The 21,642-nt window shown below is 33.5% G+C and overlaps 2 protein-coding genes across 3 annotated transcripts in view; one reads left to right on the top strand and one right to left on the bottom strand.

The window, feature by feature from the left end:
- The window catches only part of LOC136350634 (elongation factor-like GTPase 1), a 60,437-nt gene that overhangs the window by 17,046 nt on the left and 21,749 nt on the right, over positions 1–21,642 (bottom strand). The window lies entirely within an intron of this gene.
- dsx-c73A (doublesex cognate 73A) overlaps positions 3,882–21,642 on the top strand; it is a 35,994-nt gene continuing 18,233 nt past the window's right edge. Inside the window, exon 1 of the mRNA XM_066302602.1 lies at positions 3,882–4,548. Within this exon, the coding sequence (XP_066158699.1) occupies positions 4,042–4,548 (507 nt within the window). The 5' untranslated portion in view covers positions 3,882–4,041. The remainder of the gene's footprint in view (positions 4,549–21,642) is intronic.

Below are 21,642 nucleotides of genomic sequence, written 5' to 3'. Positions count from 1 at the left end.
GGACGTATTGTACGAGAATGAGCAATAAAGTCATTAAAGTACCCACTAAAAACATAATTGACTATCAAAAAAAGCTTTTTAGTTAAGAGTGGTTTGCTTTAGTTTGGTGCTCTTTCATTGATGTAATTTATTAATATTATGATTAACGAGGAAAAAAGCAAACAAGGTACCAGTGCGAGAGACCGTATGAAAATAGCTATAAAAATATGTCAACGACTATTCGTATCTAGTACAAGACTATTACGACTAACTGGATTTACGAGGTGCTTTTAAGAGTTATAATAGATTGCCTAACTGCACACTATTAAAAATTTACTCATAATGTTTTGCATTAAATTTAGCAACGACAGATCACAGATGTGAGGTGAAAAATTAGCAGCCAATTGTGCAGTTTAGGCTTTGAACTTAACCCAGTATTCTAGTTGTTTAGAAAGTGCGAACACTTCTATTAACGGATAAACGGTTAGCTTAGTTAACAATAAAATTCTGATAACTCATGACAAACCCCAATTTATCAATCATAAACGTCAAATCTATAAGCTAATTAATAGATGAATTTATGGCTCTCATCTGGCACGCATCCTCCTCGTAAACCCCTTACAGGATGTCATATTTGTGCGTGAGAGTAAGCCATAAACATCTCCTAATATCATAACTTTCAACCTCCATCATACCATTTCAACATATGTTTTAATGTGTAAAATAATTTAGCCAAGTGTCATGTGTAAAACGCAAATAGCGGCCAATTATTGTGCAAATTATGGTTTTGCATGAAGAAGCAAAATTTTCAGCGCTCTAATAGAGAGTTGATTTCTAATCCAAATATGACTTCAACAGAACGCTTAGGTCATTCTAAATTTTGCTGATTATTAAAAGTACCAATAATGGAGGGAAAAATTGGAAAGCGTTGGTTATTTATGGGAAGTTTCCATGCAGGGCAAACTAGACTCAATAGAAATCTAGAGGTAAATGCATTTGTTTAAAAAAGAAATAGCGTTAACCATAACCATAAATTTTCCTTTGTAATTCCTGAAGATCGATCACCTATGTAATTTAAAAGCAGTTACTTCCCATCAGAAGCCATAACAATAACAAACCCACTAAACAACCTCAGTTAATTTCCATAATTCTAAAAGATAATAATTATAACGCAATTATCCGAAGAAGGTAATTTTCACTGGGAATTTTCTTTTTGATACAAATCAGGTAAAATTATAAAAAAAAATGTCATTTCAGGATAAGTTAAAATTTTTTGATCCGAGAAACCTATGACGTATATATACACTTTAGACATTAACTAGCAAACTAACAGAATCACAGATCTGAGCTTATCAACCAATTGACATTGGGAAAACACCGCAAAACTAAATATATTATCAGACTTAAAATGTATATGAAAACATTCTTCAAATTCGCAAATGTAACAATTTGCAAGGTAAAATGACATTTGATACATGACATATCCTCGAGAGATTAATAAGATAATTTCCTGGGAATAAAATGCAGTTGAGTCCTATTGTAAGTACCTAATGACTCACCGGTAGTATTTATATGCTGGTAGGTATTAAAATGGAAACATCTTAATTGGACTGGGAAAGTATTGTACTAAACATATCTTAAGAAAAGTCGATAAATTCCGAAATACTGTGACAATTAAGGATAATCACGGGTAATTAATAATAATGGCCTATATTAGTTTATAGTAAATGAACTTCCAATTTATGGGCACGAGCGATCATGCCTGATATAGTTAATAATAATTTAATTGGACCAACCGTCTAGAGTACTGAAACAAAAATTAATAAAATCTTTTAATACACATATTACATGACACGGTCAATATTATAATTAGGTTCGTCCAAGGTAAATATGATAAAGTAGTATTACGAAGTTCGTTACTACAGGTATTACTGGTATGTATTTCTACTTAATTAACTAAAATATTAATTAAAAGGTCTAGTAAGTAGCTAACTTGACTAATTTATAATCTAAAAAAAGAGTTTGTGATAAGAAAGAATGATGAATTACAAGCGAATATTTTTACGTTTAAAATCACTGAGAATCAGGTTAAAGTTTTGTAGGTATAAAATCTGACCTGGACACTCTTAAACTTTCACGATTAATTCGAAGAACATCTTTAATATAATTATTCATCTTACGGCCATTTAATGTGAGAGGAACTAAAGTAGTTCAACAAAGTTGTTTGGGACAATAACGCCATTTTTCTTTGTTAAGTTAAAAGCACCATTTCGATACCTATTTGCTATGTGAAGACAGTTTATTATTTAAGCCTTTAAATATGATAAAAAAAGGCCATCGCCATGAAAATATAATGTGCACAAAAAAAATCAAAATAAAAAACTTTAAAATTGCAAGATATTGTTGAATCGTTGTTTCTAAACAACTCAAAATACCACTTCGCACAATACTGACTCATCAGCCAATAATTTCTTGCTTCATAATTGAGCATGACAGCAACATTACCTATAGTACCATACATTATATAATCTCTTCAAATGTGCTTTAAAATCTTTAAATATTGCGTATCTCTCATTACTTCATGGTAAGAACTGTTACATGAAATAATTGCTGAAAAATCCTCCACAAATCCGTATAAATTACAGATTTTGACCTTCAATGAATCTTGAATCTTAAAAACGAGCCGAATTTAACGAAAATATTTAGACAACTTTCATGGGGTTCAAAACCCTGGTATTTTCTATTAATATCTTACCCACATGAGTACCCGAAAAAATTTATCTCGAAAACAAAAAAAAAACATATATATTAAATAAGGCCCCAAAATATATTTGTAATGAAAAACACTGAGCTCGTATATTGTATGGAATCGGCTTTTATTCATACAGTAGGTATCAATTTGCTCTTACGTGTATTGGGATATGGGAAACTGTAACAGCTACGAAACCAGTTAAACGAAGAAAGGTACAGACGATCATATTAGTAACGTAATGAAGAAAACGGAGCGAGTCTAACTGGTCAGGTGTTCGAAAAATTTTGAAGAAAACCAAAATGAAGCATTTTCAAAAACCTGATAAAACTTTTATTTTCTAAAAGGTAACGGAAATATACTGAAAATAATAATAATAAAAACCTGGGTGAGGTCAATACGCCTGTGAAATGAATTTTAAGACAGTGTCTCAGTTACACTGTTCCTACGACGATTATATTAAATTTTGAAATTTCTAGAAAGCAGTTTGGATTCGACCATTTACCAAAACTCTGCCCCACATCGTTCGTGCAACAACAGACGTATGCGAGAAAATTTCACTTTCCGCACTTGTTAGGAAAATAACTACTCCATCTCTTAATAAAAAGCGAAAAAATCGAATGTAACAGACGGAAATTTTTGTATTGAAATTCATTTTTCACAGACGTACCTCAACGAAAAGTCTATTAGGTTTTTATAGATTTTTTTAAATGAATTTTTAGTGCTATTAAAATTTCTAAAACACCTAGACAGCTAGAGTCAGTTGTCTATAACATAATTACGATTGTTAAAATAAATGTGTCATATTACACGAAAATAAGGTTAAAAAAATATGATTACTTTCTAATCAAAATAGGCGGGTTGCACCATTTGATGGTTCCACGATTGACAGAATAAACTAAAACCCTCTGTTTGGTACCTAGACCATCAATACGAAAAATTCAAAAATCGAAATACACGGGTACCAAAAAACCAAACAGACAATTATATAAAGATAGCCCGAGGTTAGCGGAACATCGCCGAAATCTCGGAAGACATTTTGGCGGGCAGAATTGCCGGATGCGCACGATTGGTGGTTCCGAGGTACGGTACCATTTAATATAGGAAGTGGGTTAGCTAAGCTCTTCGGCAAGCGCTCGCGGACTTAGCTTACATAGTGCATAAAGCTTTTTCTACGACACAGACCTTCTTCAGCCTTCGATAGTACCACCGGCTTCAGTAGTCAAGGACGCACGCGAAGAATTACACTTGAACTTGACAAAATACGGGACCGCGATTTTTTTTACATTCATTTATTGAAGGAGAATTAAATCATGCGAGTTCTAGTTTTTGTCGGTTTGCTGTGTGCGGTACAGATTGACTGTCAAACGAATTTTTGGAATTATCCTCATAATTTTTTTACTAAGCTGCTTAGGCAAGGGAAGAACTCGGTTGAACGAGTAGTGGGGACTACTACGCCTGGCACCACTACATTAGCTCCGACCACCATTAAAAACACTACACCCTACACAACGCAATTTTTTTTGAGCAATAAAACCCAACCCACCCGTCCTGCAACCACTAGCACCACTACCCAATATACAACTACACAGATACAGACAGAATTTTCTACTGTGAAAAATGTTACAACCCCGTTTACGAGTACTACTACCCCGGCTATTAGTACTACCATAGATTTTAGTACCGCGAGTACTATTGTGGACACGACGACTCCGGACTTTGTTGCTACTACTGGGGAACCAAGGGAAAACACTAATGGACATGAATTTTACATCAAGAAGGAAAAACCGCTTATCAAAATTTCATCTAACATTAGTCAGGTAAGTCTAGATAATTAAAAAAGAAAATTAAGATATGGTCCCCATTTGAGTTTCAACGCCCTACTTCGTGATTGTGTTTTTTATTACAAATGTAATGTTACGCATTTAACTATAAAACGCATTACGTCTTAATTTATGTAATACGCACTTCAAACTACATCAATATCCAATCTATTCTGAAACAGTTAGTTTCTAGGGGGCAATGTCTTAGATCAGATTTATCAGTTTTTACTCATATTTCACGGTTCATGGACGTTGTCTCAAATTACTCGTTTCGTTAAACTGCGAAAATCCTATTTTGATGAGCAAACATCATTAAAATAGACCGCTTTGTTTTTTCCTCATTTGCTGCTTTGTTGCTTTAATATAAAAGCCATTTACGGTGTAAAAGATTCTCAGTATATACAAGGTATTTAAACAACTTTTTCCTTGGGACAATATATCAATTGTCCTTTGCTTAATAGAAACTATTTATGCATCTTTCCCTGAAATTTTAAATCCGTGGAAATTTGGTTATTCGGAACTCCATTTCAATTACCTCTTCTGAGAGCCCTCAAAATCACTTTTGGAACGACGGAGCGATAGGAAATTCAATGGGCATAACCATGTTTTTTTCAAATAACAACTTTATCGGAAGCATAGTAAAGGAAAACTTAATACTAGTAAGATAGATGTCAATTGTATATTGAAAGCAATTGTCGTTCTAGAGGTAGTTAAATATTTTATGAACTTTAAATGGTTTATTGGCTTTTGAATATTAAGTAGCTGCTACGCCAAAGTCATAAAAATAAACAACCAACGCTTTTCAATTCCAGCTCCTAATGGACAATCAACAACGTAAACATAACTCCTCCTGAAGTAACGCATCCCAGTCCAGAGCGGAAAATCTCTGTAATGACTAGATTTGTCATAGAATTGAAAAAAAAAATGGTAATTTATTTTAGCTTTGTTTGCATTTTAAAATTATACGTATATTATACTGCATTTCCAAAATTTTACACAGAAAAAACCGATTCCGACTTAGGTGTAACCAATTCTGAAATAAAACACTATAGCTTACATTAGAATTGTGGATTTGAAAATTTCAAAATGACGCAATAAAAGTATTTTTCAATATGAAATTTTATATACTGGTTGCGGTAGCAAATTTAAAAGTTTGATAAAATATTTTTTGGAAATTCTTTATTACTATGAAAATAGACAAAAACTGTATTTCTGTGAAATTTCGGTGTGTGATATTTGTAAGGCAAAAGTAATGCTGATTTGACATTTGAATTGTGACGTGGCAGTCTAAAATTGATTAAAATACAGAAGATTTTCAGATATTTCGTATTATTGAGATGACTTCAGTAATGTCATGAAACGTTCATTAAAATTTCCGCAGACTTTTTTGTGAAATTTAAAAATTTAAATAGAATAGCCTACATCAGAAAATTTTTCTAATGACTCGATTTGTCACAGTATAGAAAAAACCTAAATTTTATGAATTGACTTATTCTTTTTATTTAATGCGTAACCCTCGTATTTCCAACGGTTAGATTAATTAAAGCTAGTATGTTTGAGAAATTTACACGTTGCATAGCTTCAATACACGATAGTTTAAGTGCATAATTTAAGTCAACTCTTCAATTTTAATCCTTATTCCTAATACTCCTCTTCTGTTTTTAGCATTCTAGTTTCATACAGAAAAATATTGTAAGGCGATTAATTGGCTTATTAACGGTTACCCCACAATCATGTTCTGGCATTCAAAACATCCGCATGCATAATTTATCACCAACTAATTGATAATAGAGCCATTTTCATATTTTCCACGTTTATTTGCAATTTGTATACGATTTTTTAGTGCTTTAGGGCGTGAGATGTCACGACTGAACACGTTTTAGTGCTCTTTACAAGGTAACAGCAGGTTAAAAAAATTCTCTACACGCATATCATGATTTAATAATACTTTATTTTAACAAAATTTTACTTCCCTTCGGTCAATAAACATAGTTAATCATAATTAAACCATAACTCTTGTTGAGGTAGAAACTTGAAGCCAATAATAGCTCATTTACTACCATCCGCAATCAAGACATTTAAGTACCTTTAATCTTTGATGTAAACTAATATAACTTCATAGCTGCACTATCCGTTAAACTGTTCACATTTGTCAATGGACATAATTATATCGATAAGATTGAAGAGAAACACGAAAGCATACCGAGATCATTTTTTAAATCTACAATAATAACCTGCAGCTAGCTTTTGGTTCAATTATAAATTCTTCATACTCAGACTTAGTTACAAAGTAGTGCTTCAAAGTCGTTTCCGGAGAATATACGTTTGTCGATTAATAGATTTGTTGATTTGATTTTACGTATTACACTTTAATTCAAAAGTAGTTCAGTCATTACTGGTAAGTGAGTAAGCATCTGAACCAGGAATTAATTTCCCTCCTGTTGATGGAGCTTAATTACTATATTCGTAATGTAGGTTAAAAGAAAAGCAAAAATTGTACCAAGAATTAGTTAACAATTGAGACCTAGTAGCGAATTCCCTCATTCGCCTAAAGGAGTGACATGAAATGAGGGGAGCAATTTGTGCTCAATAACTGATAAATTAATTTAACGAGCTCCTTACAATACCCTTAACAAATTCGTTAATAGTTGCTCCTCCTCTGCATGAATAGTTATCAATCACTTTCTAACTTGTCTACTGCAGTTTGTCATTAGTGACCGGTCTACAGTTTTGAATCTTAATATCTTGGCTACATCCTTCGATACAAGTTCCATCCTCGCAATATTTATAGTTCGAGTGGTCTATCGAGAATTAAAAACATTCAGGGTATAGTCGGTTGTGGCATGAAAACCCGATCGCATCGTCGTTATATTTCCTTGTATGTAGCATTAGTATACATGGGTTGAGTTCCAGGCGTAGCCGGATCTTATGTTCCTAGCAAGATAATTGATAGTTGATTTGAAGATTTATTTTCAATTTATGCAAATATTTAATACTAAAAAACAGTTAATTATAGGACGAAACTTTGAGGACAAAACAGCTAATATTGGCTGAGGCTAAGGTAAATATAGTTAAACCTGAGATTTTGTCACTTGGGGAAGGCAAATTATTGTTCCGATACACAACACACAATAAATGTGATGCTGAATAATCGAAAAGTTTGTGTAGGAGGTTTAGTATGCTGAAAAAAATTCAATTGATCAACTTGGGTTTAGCATAGTGTTCCCACTAATTGATTAAACCGAAGGAGAGAACCTAAAAATTTGAAATTTATGAGATTCCTCTTCCCGGTAATCGGTAAAACAATTGTCATAAAAAATGCCTTCTGAATGGACTTGGCAGGATTTTTTTAGTTTCTGAGATATGGGGTCGCTTTGACATTCATTTTGGCGATGTTTGAAATGTTTCGAAAACAATCGATGAATTCTAGAAACATGCGCAAACTGAATTGGCATATCTCATTAAATTTCTGAGACATCGGGCCGCGCACAAAAATAAACAAATTTTTGTCCATTTAGTTCGTACGTTGACTTTGACTCATATGTCAAAACAACATCTCATTTTTTGCTTAATGTCTTCAACTATTTGTTTTATTTTGTGGCTATTTATGCTTAATTTTATTCTGTATCTATCTGTAACAATTAATTTTAATTAAAGGAATAACCGCAAAGCAGATTTGCTTGCAAATTTAATTTCCATTTCGTAATTTTATTACTTGCTGCATGTTCACTGCACCTGCCTCTGCTTGAACGATAAAAATTTCAAACTTGATTTGATGCCAAGACCTTAGTCGACATGTCCGAGTTCCATATAGCACCCCTCTCAATCCATTACATATAATATAGTGATTATATATACTGGCGAGCATAAAATTCGGGTCACTTTAGTATTTTCGAAATTTTTGCCTGCCTAACTTCCAAAAAAATAAAAAAGGATGGCCTTCATCGATTCTGAGGTTCTTTAACTTTGTTAAGGGTAAATGGTAAAAAAAAACACGATCCTGTACCCAAATAACCGATGTATTGTACAGGTGTCCATTACCCAAGCACTGTAACATTTTTGAACACAATTTTGTGCTACCGAAAAAAAACTCATAATGACATTAATATTGCGTATTTCCCCCTCTAACGTTTATGACAGCCTACAAGTGTCGGGGCATGCTTTCAATGAGGTTGCGAATAACATCCTGGGGTAGATTTTCCCATATTTCTTGAAGAAATTCTCGCAATTCCCTAGCCGTTCTTGGAGCGTTCTGCGAAGACGTCTTCCCATCTCGTCCCAAACATGTTCTATGGGATTTATACATCACTTCTCTTTTAATACATTTATATTTGAAAATTTCGAAGTGACTCGAATTTTATGCTCGCCAGTGTATGATAATATGAAAATATAACAAAAGGTAAGCGTTAGATTTTTGTTAACCAAAAGTATGTGAATTTAAAGTTTGGAAGAAAATTTCAGAAGACATTCATCATGCGTACTAAATATCTTCACTACCTATTTTTATCTGAAATTCGAATGACACTTTATTAGTATTCGCCTCATTAACTATCTTTCAAAACCTGTAACTGGCAACTCACATACATCACCAGTAACCTGAAATGAGTAAAAAAATTTATTGGGTCACCCTATAGTGAAAAGAGTAAAAATTAATCTTAAAGTTCGTTTCTTCACTTCTACATTGACGACCCATTGTAATCTTCTCACTATAATTGAGGAACGTTCTCATCAGCGTTGGTTTTAATAAGGCCTGATATTAGGCCTTTATAAACAATACATTTTGTGAACATTACAAGAATCTTAATTAAGAAGATGCGAAACAGTTCAAATGAATTATGCAAGTATTGTTACGTTGGCTTAAATTGTAGAGCAATGAATCAATGACGCTAAACGGGATGTTAAAAAATTGTCAGTAATGAGGCAAACACGAGGAAAAGAGAGTTATGTACTTATTATATTGAATTTTCGATAAAAACTAGTAGTGACCAGAGTCGGTATTGAGTTGGGGTATAATTGAATTTGTAAGCAAGTTCGTTTTTGCTTCGCTATTCTCATGTCAATACAACAAAAGTGAAGTGTTCGTTAAGAAGGATTGACATAAATAAATACGTAGGTTTCTAAGCTAGTAAACATGTTACAGCTAATTCTTCTTAAGCACTTTAAAAGTAAAAAAAGGAAAGGGAGCACAGTTTTGCATACGCTTTGCGATTACTAATGAGATATGCACTTTCAACGCGTCAGTTTTCAGCTTTGATTAATTAGAATCCCCTTATCCCTCTTCTTATCTATGCACAGGGAGAAATAAATAATTGAGGCCGCAACCTAGATCAATTCTAATCAAATCTACTAGATTTCCATTCTTGACATGAGGCGACTTTTGATCACAATATGATCTTGAACACTTGCACGTAGAGGTCTGATTTGAGCAAAATCATCAAAGCGAGACTCGATTAGCTCAAGATAATGGCAACAAAGAAATGCACTCGACGCCACAACTAAGATTTTATGATTAGAGAAAATTATTCTTTGCGCAAGTCAATTATCCTTTGAAAAATATGAGGATTTCCTTTTATTGCCCAATTATAGCAATGAAAATCGATACGAATCAAATTCAGAGTCGAGTTGTTGCGCGAGAGATGCATAGGAAAGCCCTTGTTCTAGATTTATATAAAATATGTCTTGGAATAGTTTTCATTATTGCAGATTAACTAGACCGAAAAATTGTTTATGTAGATACTAACTGCGATCATCGAGAAGCTATTAATACGACTTGCAGCTTGTTGTTTTTATGATTCACAAAGCCTTGGAGACCTAGAATCTTTACCTTACATCCTATATCGACATTCTGTGTCATGCAGAATTCACTTTCTGATATTAAGCTCACTGCCACACCACTATTTAAATATGAAAAAAAGAGCATCGTGGCTCGAAGAACGCAAATTAATTCTAAAATGTTTAAAATTGCTGGAATAATGGAAATATTTGATATAGTCTGAAGAGATTGTCAACACTGCATTAATTTTTTTTCGCTATTTTCGAGGCAGAAGTAGAACGGAAATTAAAAAAGTCAAGATAATCTGAAGTAGCAGCCGAAGAAATTCAATGACACTTTAATGCAAATATTTCTGGATAAAAGTTTAACAGGTTTTAATTTCACCTGGTTATGTCCTGTATCAACTCTATAAATCATCAAACGGTATGCATCCAATCTGGCAGGTTTTTATAGCCCTTAACGATCGATTGCGCTATAAAATGAAATAGGAAGGATGAGGAATAAAAAAAAGGGCATAAACGTTAAGACCGTTAAATTTAAACTAGCTGCTTCATCGTCAGTCGACCTTGCCCAACCGGTGTTTGCACTCAACACCGTGAATAATTTGTTTCCAATTTTAAAAGAAACTTTAATGTTGGGAATGAGAAATTTCGAACATCACCTGCAGATCGTTTAGGTGCCATGCGCTAATAACGAACATTAAAATAATGAAAAACCGCAAACAGCAAAACAAATTAGAGTACAGTTAAGGTTTATGACAATGAGTCAGACTTACTTAAATGTTTTATGGCAATTTTGATCCGAGATTGTGAAAACGTACCATATCCTTGCAAATTGCTCTGCTCCCATTTCCAGCAACAAAATTCTGTCCAGAAGACCTTACAACATCTAAACTATCAATATTTTACAATTGCAGCATCTTAATGTCGATCAATTTCTTTAACTGTTACTAGGTATTGTTTATTCAATATTTGCCCACCCTAACTGTATAGACGTTTAAGATTACATCTAATTTTTTGAAGGCACCGATCCACCGTTGGTTAATCATAAATCGAGAACAGTTGGTTATAAATACATAATTAAATTGGGAATAGTAGCCGGCAAGACTTCCTATAGAAAATTCAAATTAGATCGGTTCAAAATTAAATTACAGATTTAAAATAGCTAATGGACCTTGGACGTAACGAAAACCGAGTCATCGAGCACAAGAAGTGGTCAGGGTCAGGATGCTTAGCACTTTAAGGAGGATTCCCAATGATACTGCAAATAGTGTTGAGGATGCAGATTGTAAAACGCCGGCCACTTATGAAAATCATTCACTTGAACGTGCAATTATGCCTAGTACTTACATCAATATTTACTACGTCTAAAAAGATTCTAAACCTTAGCCCATCTTTGATGAATCTCGTTATCCACGCTGTTTGCTAGTTTAACGATCGATTGCATAGCTAATAATAATAAAAATAGTTAAACTGCCGCTTAATTGTATTGTTTGAGACGTGCTTCTCACAGACGAGGATCATAACGTTTTCAATTAGATCGATTATTTGACTTAATTACGAGAATGAGCAGGCACTGGTTTGCTTTTATTTGATTTGACATAAAGATGCAGATTACTTAATTCATCATGAGAGAATTAATTATCGTTAAAATCTTAGACCCGGTGGTAATTATTAATGACCGAAGGTACAGCAACCCATAATTTTAAAGTGATTTGAAGGAGGGTTATTCGTCGTATATAATTAAAATATGTTGCTTTTCGTGCAGAAAGCTTGCAAATGATGAATTTTGTGTGCTGTGTAATAGAAAACCGCCAAGTAATTAAATTTGATAAGACTCCTTTGAAGAAACCCTTAAAGTTGTCAAGATAGGAGATACAAGGAAAAAGAAGCGAGTTTTTCATTACACAGGGTGTCTCTGGCGTTCCTAAAGGGTCTACATAAAGATGGAAGATGTTAACAGCGATTTTTCGCCCCTAAGGCAAGTAATTATTCTTGTCATTATGGTGGATAAGAATGATGGGTTCAGTTCCTGGAGGCGATACCAAAGCAAACATTCAGTGAATAATAAGCTCTCTCCTAACAAGAAAGAAAATCAATTACGGACCGTCAAAAAACTGAAAAATCAAGTCCGGAATCGATTTTCCTCTCTGTTGGAAGAAACCTATGGGATTCTGTCCTTCATTTAAGACTACAGATTGTTACTTTCCGCAAATTGACTAAAAATGTTCTTTAACCTTAACGAACATTTGAAAAGACCGTCTAAAAAGCCTACAGTTTTGACTGTGAAGCAACAATTAATATATTCTGCAAGTGAAACAGTAAAGGACAAAACTGTAAAGGTAAAACAGATTCGGCAAGCAAGAAGAGGGAACTGCTGAAAGTAATTTGGAAAGTGGAAGGAAGCATTGGTGGAAGGACAGCACTCAGATAACCGACCTACGTTTAGTAAGGAAATGATTGTTGGAAATGAATTGACCTCGTATACAGAATTTAGCTTTCGCCAAGATCGAAACAAGAAGTAGTTCATGTAGAGAGACTGACTTTAAATAGAGGAAATGATTCACCATCTTCGAATCGCTAGAACGATTATATTTAGGATGTACGTATATTTGGAATAGCGACGACCAGGCTATAAGCTAAACATTTCCTTATATTTAGAAAAAATTCAATGATATGCGGTATAAACTTGACTTATCTTATAGATTTTAAATCTTCCATAAAGCTAGATATTACCATTCCCATTTAGCATTTTCAAAGCAAACACTGAGAAATTCCAAATTACCATCAATATTAGTTATTTTACCTCAACATTTATGACGATCATTATATATATACATATATTATAATAAAAGGCTTTAGGCAAATAACCAGTAGCATGAAACTATCAAACCAGAAGCATATTTGAAAGAAAAAGGAAAGTAATGAAAATTCTTGCAGTGGAAGATAGATCGAATGCTAAATTTAGAAATGGTAACCAGAAGTTATGTGTATGGGAAAATTAAAATATAAGTTATCGATAAGTCGTGTGTGCAAATTTAAATTGGCGGCTATATATTACTGTCTGAATTTGCATTCCAAAGTGATGTTATTCATATGCATGGTGTCCTCTACTCTGCAGAACCGGTAACATTTAAAGCATTCTATTTCAACATCAAGTAATTAACGACGACCACGAACTTCCTATGAGTTTTTAGCCGCGTCCATTATAATATCACATTAGTGAGGAACTGGTAAGTTATTAGATAATTCCGATTAATCAATAGACATTACTCTCAAAGTGAATTTTAATTAGCCGTAATTTCCTTTACTTGTACTGTAGTTTATGTTTCCCTTTATTTCCAGTCTCTCTCCTATTTCCCATCAGGTGTGTGCGCGGATATGCTGGATATCTACAGCTGGAATGAAATTGTTAACTCAGTGAAGTCAAAAACCTGTCTCTATATGGAGATTAAGTCCGCATAAACCTTTTAAAATATACTCGTATATTATGTAAAACAGTTTCCGCGTTGTTACGTAATATTCTTTAGCATCTCGCGACAAAGAAAAATGGCGAAAATAAGCTTGAAACCCATACACCCTGAGACAATGAAGAATCGCGAACATAAGCTTGAAACATATATAAGATGACATCGCATAAGCATGACAAATTACACGCTACGTTCTGCATTGAGTAAGGTTGAGGTGACTATTTTTTAAATTCAATTATATTTGCGAAGACACCCCATATGATTGCGGATTCGCCTTAATGACAAGATAATGGCCTGTCTAAACTCCATTTCTGGACTCTAAAAAACGTTAATTTCCAGCATTCGAACATTTTAAACTTCATATACAAGCGTTTTACACAATTACATGTAAATACGAAATGTTAGTGGCATCTTAATGACACCAAAGCTCTTTATGTCCTGTTTATGCCATTGTAACAACCTTGTTTTCCGCAGGGACTGACAGTTTGCACTCACATTATCTCTAAGGCGAACGGACTCGAAAAATGAATTTAAATTTATTAAAATTCATGCGAGAAATGTCAACTTTAAAATAATAAATTTATTAAACTGCAGACTGCGAGATAGCAAGCCTTTCTCTGTCGACAGTAGTACATGATGCATGTCACGTTAGGCTTAATTATTAATATTTATTTCCACTACAGATGATGCGATAACTTTCTCGAAAATACGGAAAATGATTCTAATGTGAAACTTAGAGATGATCTTGTTACACTTTTCAATGATTGATTTACGGAAGGCTGACTATGATCACTTTCTAAAGTCGCATGAAAATGTGTATTGTTTATTTATGATCTTCCAGCAGCCTCATTACTTCCTCATTTAAAACACACGCGATGAAAGAATTATATTTGATACGAATATCTTTGTTTCTCAACTAATCGAGATTTATCTGGATACATGTACGGCACTACTTACTTATCGTTTCCCTAAACATTTACAAGACTGTGCCCTCAGTGAGGCTTCGTTAAATGCATTTCGCTAATTACCAGAGGAACTTAATAACCCTGCTTCGATAATAAATAAGCTAAAAGGTTAAAGGCCAAAGCAAAGTTCCTGTTTGCTCAGCAACCATTGCACTATTCAAGCTGTCAGGTTTTTTAAGGTCTTGATTTGCTATTGTCGTCGAATACTGAACTAATCCGATATGGTAATGCGTAATGGAATAATTATGGCTGTCAATATTTGAATATGATCTTCACGATTGAGCTTGGTAATAAAGACTCGCCTCTATATCTAGCTTATAATCGTTTTAATTTCATGGTAAGGATGTCAAAATATCTTTTTATGACACTTATGGTCGATTTTGTTTCACTTCGATTTAAATATGCTGCATAACTTATATAGATCGGAGATAGAAAAACTTGTAATATAGATTACAAAAGCATCTCTTTGATTTGCGTACATCATCGCAATGATATTTTCAATTTTGATCCACAAAGGCGACGTTAAAACGTTCTCATTGTGAGCACTTCATGAACATCAGACCAGAATTAATGAAGATTCGTGAGATAGCAACTTCTGCTAAAACTAAGAACGTTATTTCATATCTAGAAATATGGAAATTTATGGATTGGCATTCATTAGACAACAAAGGTGCAACTGTCCCAAATAAGGTGCGATGGGTTCCCGATATCTGGAAGATGTGCAAACGTGATAAAAATGCTAATCGAGTGGCAGTTCAGAATAATATAAAAATTCTTAAGTTCATTGAATTTTCTCAAACGCTTTGAATATGATTTGACTTTTTTTACTCATATTTTAAAACCTTTTCTGTACATCATTTCCATTACAAAGCATTATTTGAAAGAACGCAAAAATGCGCCTCTTCATTGCAATTTGAACCACTTTATATTTTTTACCGTTTCTAATACGCATTTAACTCGCTTTGTGTGAGGGTCGCTCTGAATACATGGTTTGAATTTCTTAGGCAATTGCTTCACTCAATAAGATGTGGAAAATGGACCATTTTTGTAAAACTTTAATCCACTCACACAATCTCTCAGTGTATGGAAGCGCTTTTCACCCTTCTCTAGCGCAGCATAGAAAACTAAAAAGGAAAAATTCTTGCATTTATAGATAATACGTAATTCGCAATATAATTTGGTCAGGACTTTAAATAGCAAAGCCTTTTGATATCAAATGATAATTTCCTGTAAAAAGTAAAATTTTCTCACCATTACGGTCAATGGACATAATCAAGCGCAGATGTAATTTCAGGGTTAATCCTGCTTAGACATTAGGGATGAGAACTGATTGTTAGTATTACGCATTGATCATCAATCAAATTGTTAATCTTATACGTCAGAAATTGTAAACGTTTGTACGTATTTTGCTGAGGTACCATTTGTTATTATATTTCTTAGTCCAATAACAGATAGGGATCTTGATCCTCTTCAAAGAACCCATCAGAGCGCGGTGAATCAGAAAGTTTAATGAAAAAAATTGAGACACTCAGATAACTGAGTCATTAAGGCGCTTCAAGGAAGTGATCGCTAAGGGTCGGCTAAAAGTCTCATTTACATGCAGACTAATGAGGCAACAAAATTACTCTTATTATTTGTTGAACTCGTTCGCAAATACGATGCTCTATTTTTCAAATTGCTGTTTATCTTTCCCATGTGAGATGGAGTAGGAAGTTCTGCACTCAAGTCTCGGCTGAAGAAATTTAGCAAATTATTGTGTCACGAGCAGCAATAGTAAATTCTAAGTTTTCATGCAGGAATATTTCAGTGGGAGTCAAACACGAGACGTACCGACACTAACAACTTCATGTAGATGAGGAAGAATAGATAAATAATAATTTATTGAGGCGTAAAAGTGAGTTTAACTACTAAAAGTAAAACCTATGATTCATAAAAATCAAACAAAACAAGCTCCTTGTTATAGTGTGTCAAGAACTCTTTATTCACTAGCTTGGAAAAGATTTAATGACATAGTTTTGCCATATCAGGAAGTGTTATATTACAGAGTATAGATGTATGTATTGCGAACTATACATATATAATTTTTGACTTGAGTACATTTTCTATCTATTTATGGTTAGTTCGGGTGCTCTAACGACGCTCCAAAAATGGATTGCTTGGTCTTTCTCTGTTACTATTAATTTACCCATAATGTTTGTAATGTGGATATTTTAAGTAAATAACAATATAAGTTTATGACAAATATTCTGTATTAAAGTCGTTCGCATTAAATTGCAGCAAGAACGATAGATGCAACGAACTATCGTGATGTTATCCAATTACCTTTCCATATTTTTGCAGCTGCTTCGATGTGTTAATTCCTGCTATTTTCTAGATATTTATGTGCGGTCTGAAGATTTATCACAACCCTATCTCATTACTGAGAGGATGCGAAGAAAGGATTTGTTTAATAATTGCTTGTCAAAGGTGGATTTGTCATAAGTTTTTATGACCTAATAACACTCTACCGGACTGAAGGTCTGAAAGGAGGAAAGGACTTTCCGTTATAAACAAGAAATGTCCGATAATACATAATAATTTCCCAGTCGATGAAACTCGAAATTGATGATTGTATTCAAATTTATGACACAAAAGTATCAGTTCTGCGTTTAACCACAGAAATGGATTTTCGTGACATTCGTGCTTCAAAGATTTAACGCTAAGGAGACATGTTGCATGTATGCACCTTATGATTATAGATTTCCAATAACGTAACTATTCTTATTGCATAAGACAGGAAAACAACAAATAAAACACTTAGTATTACTTTTGCTTAGAGGCTTTGTTCAGATATATAGGAACCGATTGAGAAAGGTTTATTCACAGAAGCAGAATATGTTCTCGTCGACATAAAATATGAACTGATAAATTACAACGCAGAAAAAATAATAAAATTTTATGTTAAATTAGGGACCATGAGACCATTTAATCAAAAATTATTTTCACCAAGATAGCTTTAAGCAGGCCCTGAAGCAGGTAGAAGTTCTGAAAAGAAAGTTTTTTTAATGTTTTAAGGTCCTCATAAGAAACCCCTAAGCCGGCCTTAAAATCTTTAGAAGGTCACATCTCTTAGTATGAAAATTTCCGAAGATATTTTAGAACAATTTTAAGGAATTTTGAAATCGTTAAAAGGCGATTCTCGGGATTTTAAAACTTTTCATCATATCAATTGCTCTAAATTTGAGAATTCCGATGAAAATTTTGAGAGAATATTATGAATGTTTGAGAGGATAACAAAGGAGATTTTCGTGAAATTTTAAATTTGATATCTAACTGTCTATCTTGCGTTATCTTATTGGTTTATAGCTGTCAAAATTGAAGAGAAGGCGTTAAAATTTCATACACCCTTACACAGAATCTCTAAGTTTGCCCTGAATTCTCTTGAGCTCGAATTAGTCAGCACTTCAGTAACCTATCTTTTTTATTATATTTCTCTGAAAGCTGAATAAAACCTTACACTTCCTGTGGATTGATAAACAAGAAGTGTCCCAATACTCAAATACTTACAATAATTACAAGGCAATAATGAAAATATTATGTCTGTATAAAAAAAATGAGTTTGTTTAGTGGTTCAGAGAATGTAATTTTTTTTGCATCTCTTGCGGTTTTCGAGATGCCATAATAAGAAGTGAACCTGGAAAAATTTGTATAGGAGGTTTTATATAAAATAAGAAGGCCGACTGCAGTTTTGGCTTCACAGGAACATCTTTCGTCCTGGACAGACTTTCTCGGTCTAAAAACCCGGACAATCCAATCGATGGGACACCCTATATATAATTAATTAAATAATTATATACAGGGATAATTAAATCCTTGCATTAAAAAAAAAACTTAAAAGATCAATGAATAAGTAAATAATTCATGAGGAAAACGAGGCATTTAAACACTAAACCACGTGAGTAAATAACACTAATAATCCTATTACTGATATCGTTTGTTGATATCCAGTTATGCATGCATGTAAACCCGTAATGACCACTTCTGAAAATTAATTTTGGGCTTGTAACGGTCATTTATATAACGAGCGTGTCATTCTTTGCGAAGTAAGTGAGTACAAATTGCCTACTATCTTAAAAATAACAGGATAAAAGATGTTAATTAAAAATATGCTAATTATATTCGTACCTAAGGCAAGTAAATAAGGTCTAATAGCCTATGCAACAGGTTCTTGTTGATATCAGGTTCCTAAAATGTACTTATTGACCTGGCCGACAGAACCTTCTAATGTATGCAGCATTTCCTTCCGGCAAAATCGCCGATGAAATAATTTATTAGGTCATTTAATTAAATTGCAAGTGGAAACAGCTATCATAGTTATAACAGTTGCTATTTTCTATATTCAAACTTAATTTCAACGCTATCTTAAAAGGAAACATCGCGTTGTTGAAGCAATATAGCTGCACACAATGCATGCCTAATTTTTAAGCGACATTCAGTGTTAATATGTCAGGTAACAGTAGTTTTTCCTCCTCAAGAAACTTAACTTATTACCGACCATTCTCGCATTAACGATTTCCTAATTATTAACTAGCATCCCAGTGGTTCTATTTCCATGTCTTATTATTTCGTTTTCGTTTTCGTACGGTACATGATTGTCGTTAGAGTGTCATTTAGTTCATCAGGCATAGAAAGAATGGGAAGATAAATGTACTGTTGCATTATTTAGCGTCTTTGTAACTGAACTTCACACATTGTATCCTCCTATTCCTTTGGGCGGTAGTGGTATAGGTTGCAATTACTATTGTTCGTATACCAACTTATAAAGAGCAATTGCTATCGACTTCCGTATAGGATTTATTTAATAAATAGTAATTTATTTCTTCAAGCTTGAAAATGAAGAACAAAAACATACTGTAGAGGGAGCGAAAAAGCGAGAGGTTTCATATGGAATGCTATCGCAAGCAGCAAAACAGTTCTACATCCATTTTTATATTCGTGTTCTTCTCTGTGCTTCACTGAGCACACCAATTCAGCGATTGAAAAAATCTTCCACCATTATGTATGTTTCAGATTAGCAGAACGAGCGAAAACTGCAAGTTATTACAATTCGAAATATCTGATGTACGGGATAGAAATACCAATGGAAATAATGTTTTCGATTTCTTTTTGTTGGAGCTTATTAGCGCATCTTTATGTCTTGTTCGTCGAGGATAAATTATAATTGATATAAAACAAAGAACATTATACGAAGAATGCTCGTGATTATCTGAAAACACTTTCAGAAGAAAATTTTGAACGGTCAAATGCAGGAAACGATCATACTAACTAATACCAGGCATGAGTAACTTTGGTCATTAGTCCAACTGAAGCTTTAACAAGGACAAGGGAAAAAATCTCAACAATTTTCTTGCTAGCTCATTGACCTAGGCAAAATAGAGAAGACAGTTCATGCACGATGATACTGCTAGTTAGACCCATTACGTTTGATATGCATCATGGTAAAGTATGCAAATTCTAATTACACACTTCAATTAACAGTCCAGAAGACTCCGTACAACATTTTAAATTGATTTTTTAACGACGGTACCTCCCACGATAATCATTGGCGGGTTCAACTTTAATTTATCAACGTCGAATTTTTTCTAAGATCACTGAGAGTCGTTTCAGAGAAATTGCTGCTAAACAAACAAGGGATAAGAGTAATAAAAAAAAACTAAATTAAGAGGCCTTAATCATACGAACTTACTTTTGGATATACAGTAAAAAACTGAATGTATATTACTTACTGATTACTTTCTTAATTAATTTCAGATTCCCTCATCGCTGCTACGAATTCAATATTAAAGCCTAATGGCTCTAAACTAGTCTAAACTATTGAAAACCGAGCATCGCTATTTGAAAAAAAAAACTAATAATGCCGCCATCTGAGTGTGACTAAGTATGAAAAACGTGATTACAATGAGCTGGTAAAACTAACCTTAACCACCTTGTAAGTACTATAATGCCTATTATAGTGGCTTCACAATGTGGCATGATGGATTTAAAACTTTGAGAGGATTTTTGAAAAACTAAAGTAACTGCCACTTTCGTAACTGTGCTTTACTGTCTTAGTTTATATAGATTACCCAGATTGTAAGCGAGAGATAAAGTGTAATCGTATTGCAAATTATCAGTATGTAGCAGACACATATATTATACAACATATGTAATACGCAGACCAATTATTCGTCAAAGCCTAATTTCAAAAAACAGCATTTGAGCGAAGAATTAAAACATATTTTGTCGCCAGTTTCGAATACCAAGCTGTCACTCTATTTGTCCAAATTAGGAAAAAAGGATTTTTCTTTTGAGCTTCATTGATTCTGGTTCATCAAATAGACGACCGTCTGGTCCTTGTTACCAGCCTCGTATAACGAACTACATCTCGAAATCTATAAATGGCAGAAGTTGTGAACAAAAACCTCATTAAACAATATAAGTAAGGAAAATGCTTAAAATATATTTTCATATCAGCGTTATCAATTCTGCTCCAAACTAGTGACATTGTAGGTTTTTTTAAGGATAATCCTTATATCTGAAGCAATTTTTGGACACAGCCTTGTTTACCCGTAGATAATGAGAATGCACTAAGACTCGTCAAGAATCCTAGGCTTAATCATCGAGAGCTCTTTGAAGCAGGAAATATGGAGCTTTTCTATGTACTAAGTGAAGACTAAGAAGCGGATATACTCATAAAGCATCTACAAGCTTCGTTATTTATTAAACTGATGATAAAACTAGAAGAAATCAGCCCAAGAAGATTTATTAATATTTTTTTGCGAGCGTTACAGTTTACGACTTCAAAAAAGTAAAAATATTGAAATATCTTGAAATCATCAATGTCTAAACCTTATCAACTAGTTTGT

The sequence above is a fragment of the Euwallacea fornicatus genome, chromosome 3 (assembly GCF_040115645.1).
Source record: "Euwallacea fornicatus isolate EFF26 chromosome 3, ASM4011564v1, whole genome shotgun sequence".
NCBI lineage: Eukaryota > Metazoa > Arthropoda > Insecta > Coleoptera > Curculionidae > Euwallacea > Euwallacea fornicatus.
The sequence above is the reverse complement of the archived record's forward strand: the minus strand, read 5'-3'. Positions and strand labels throughout refer to the sequence as shown.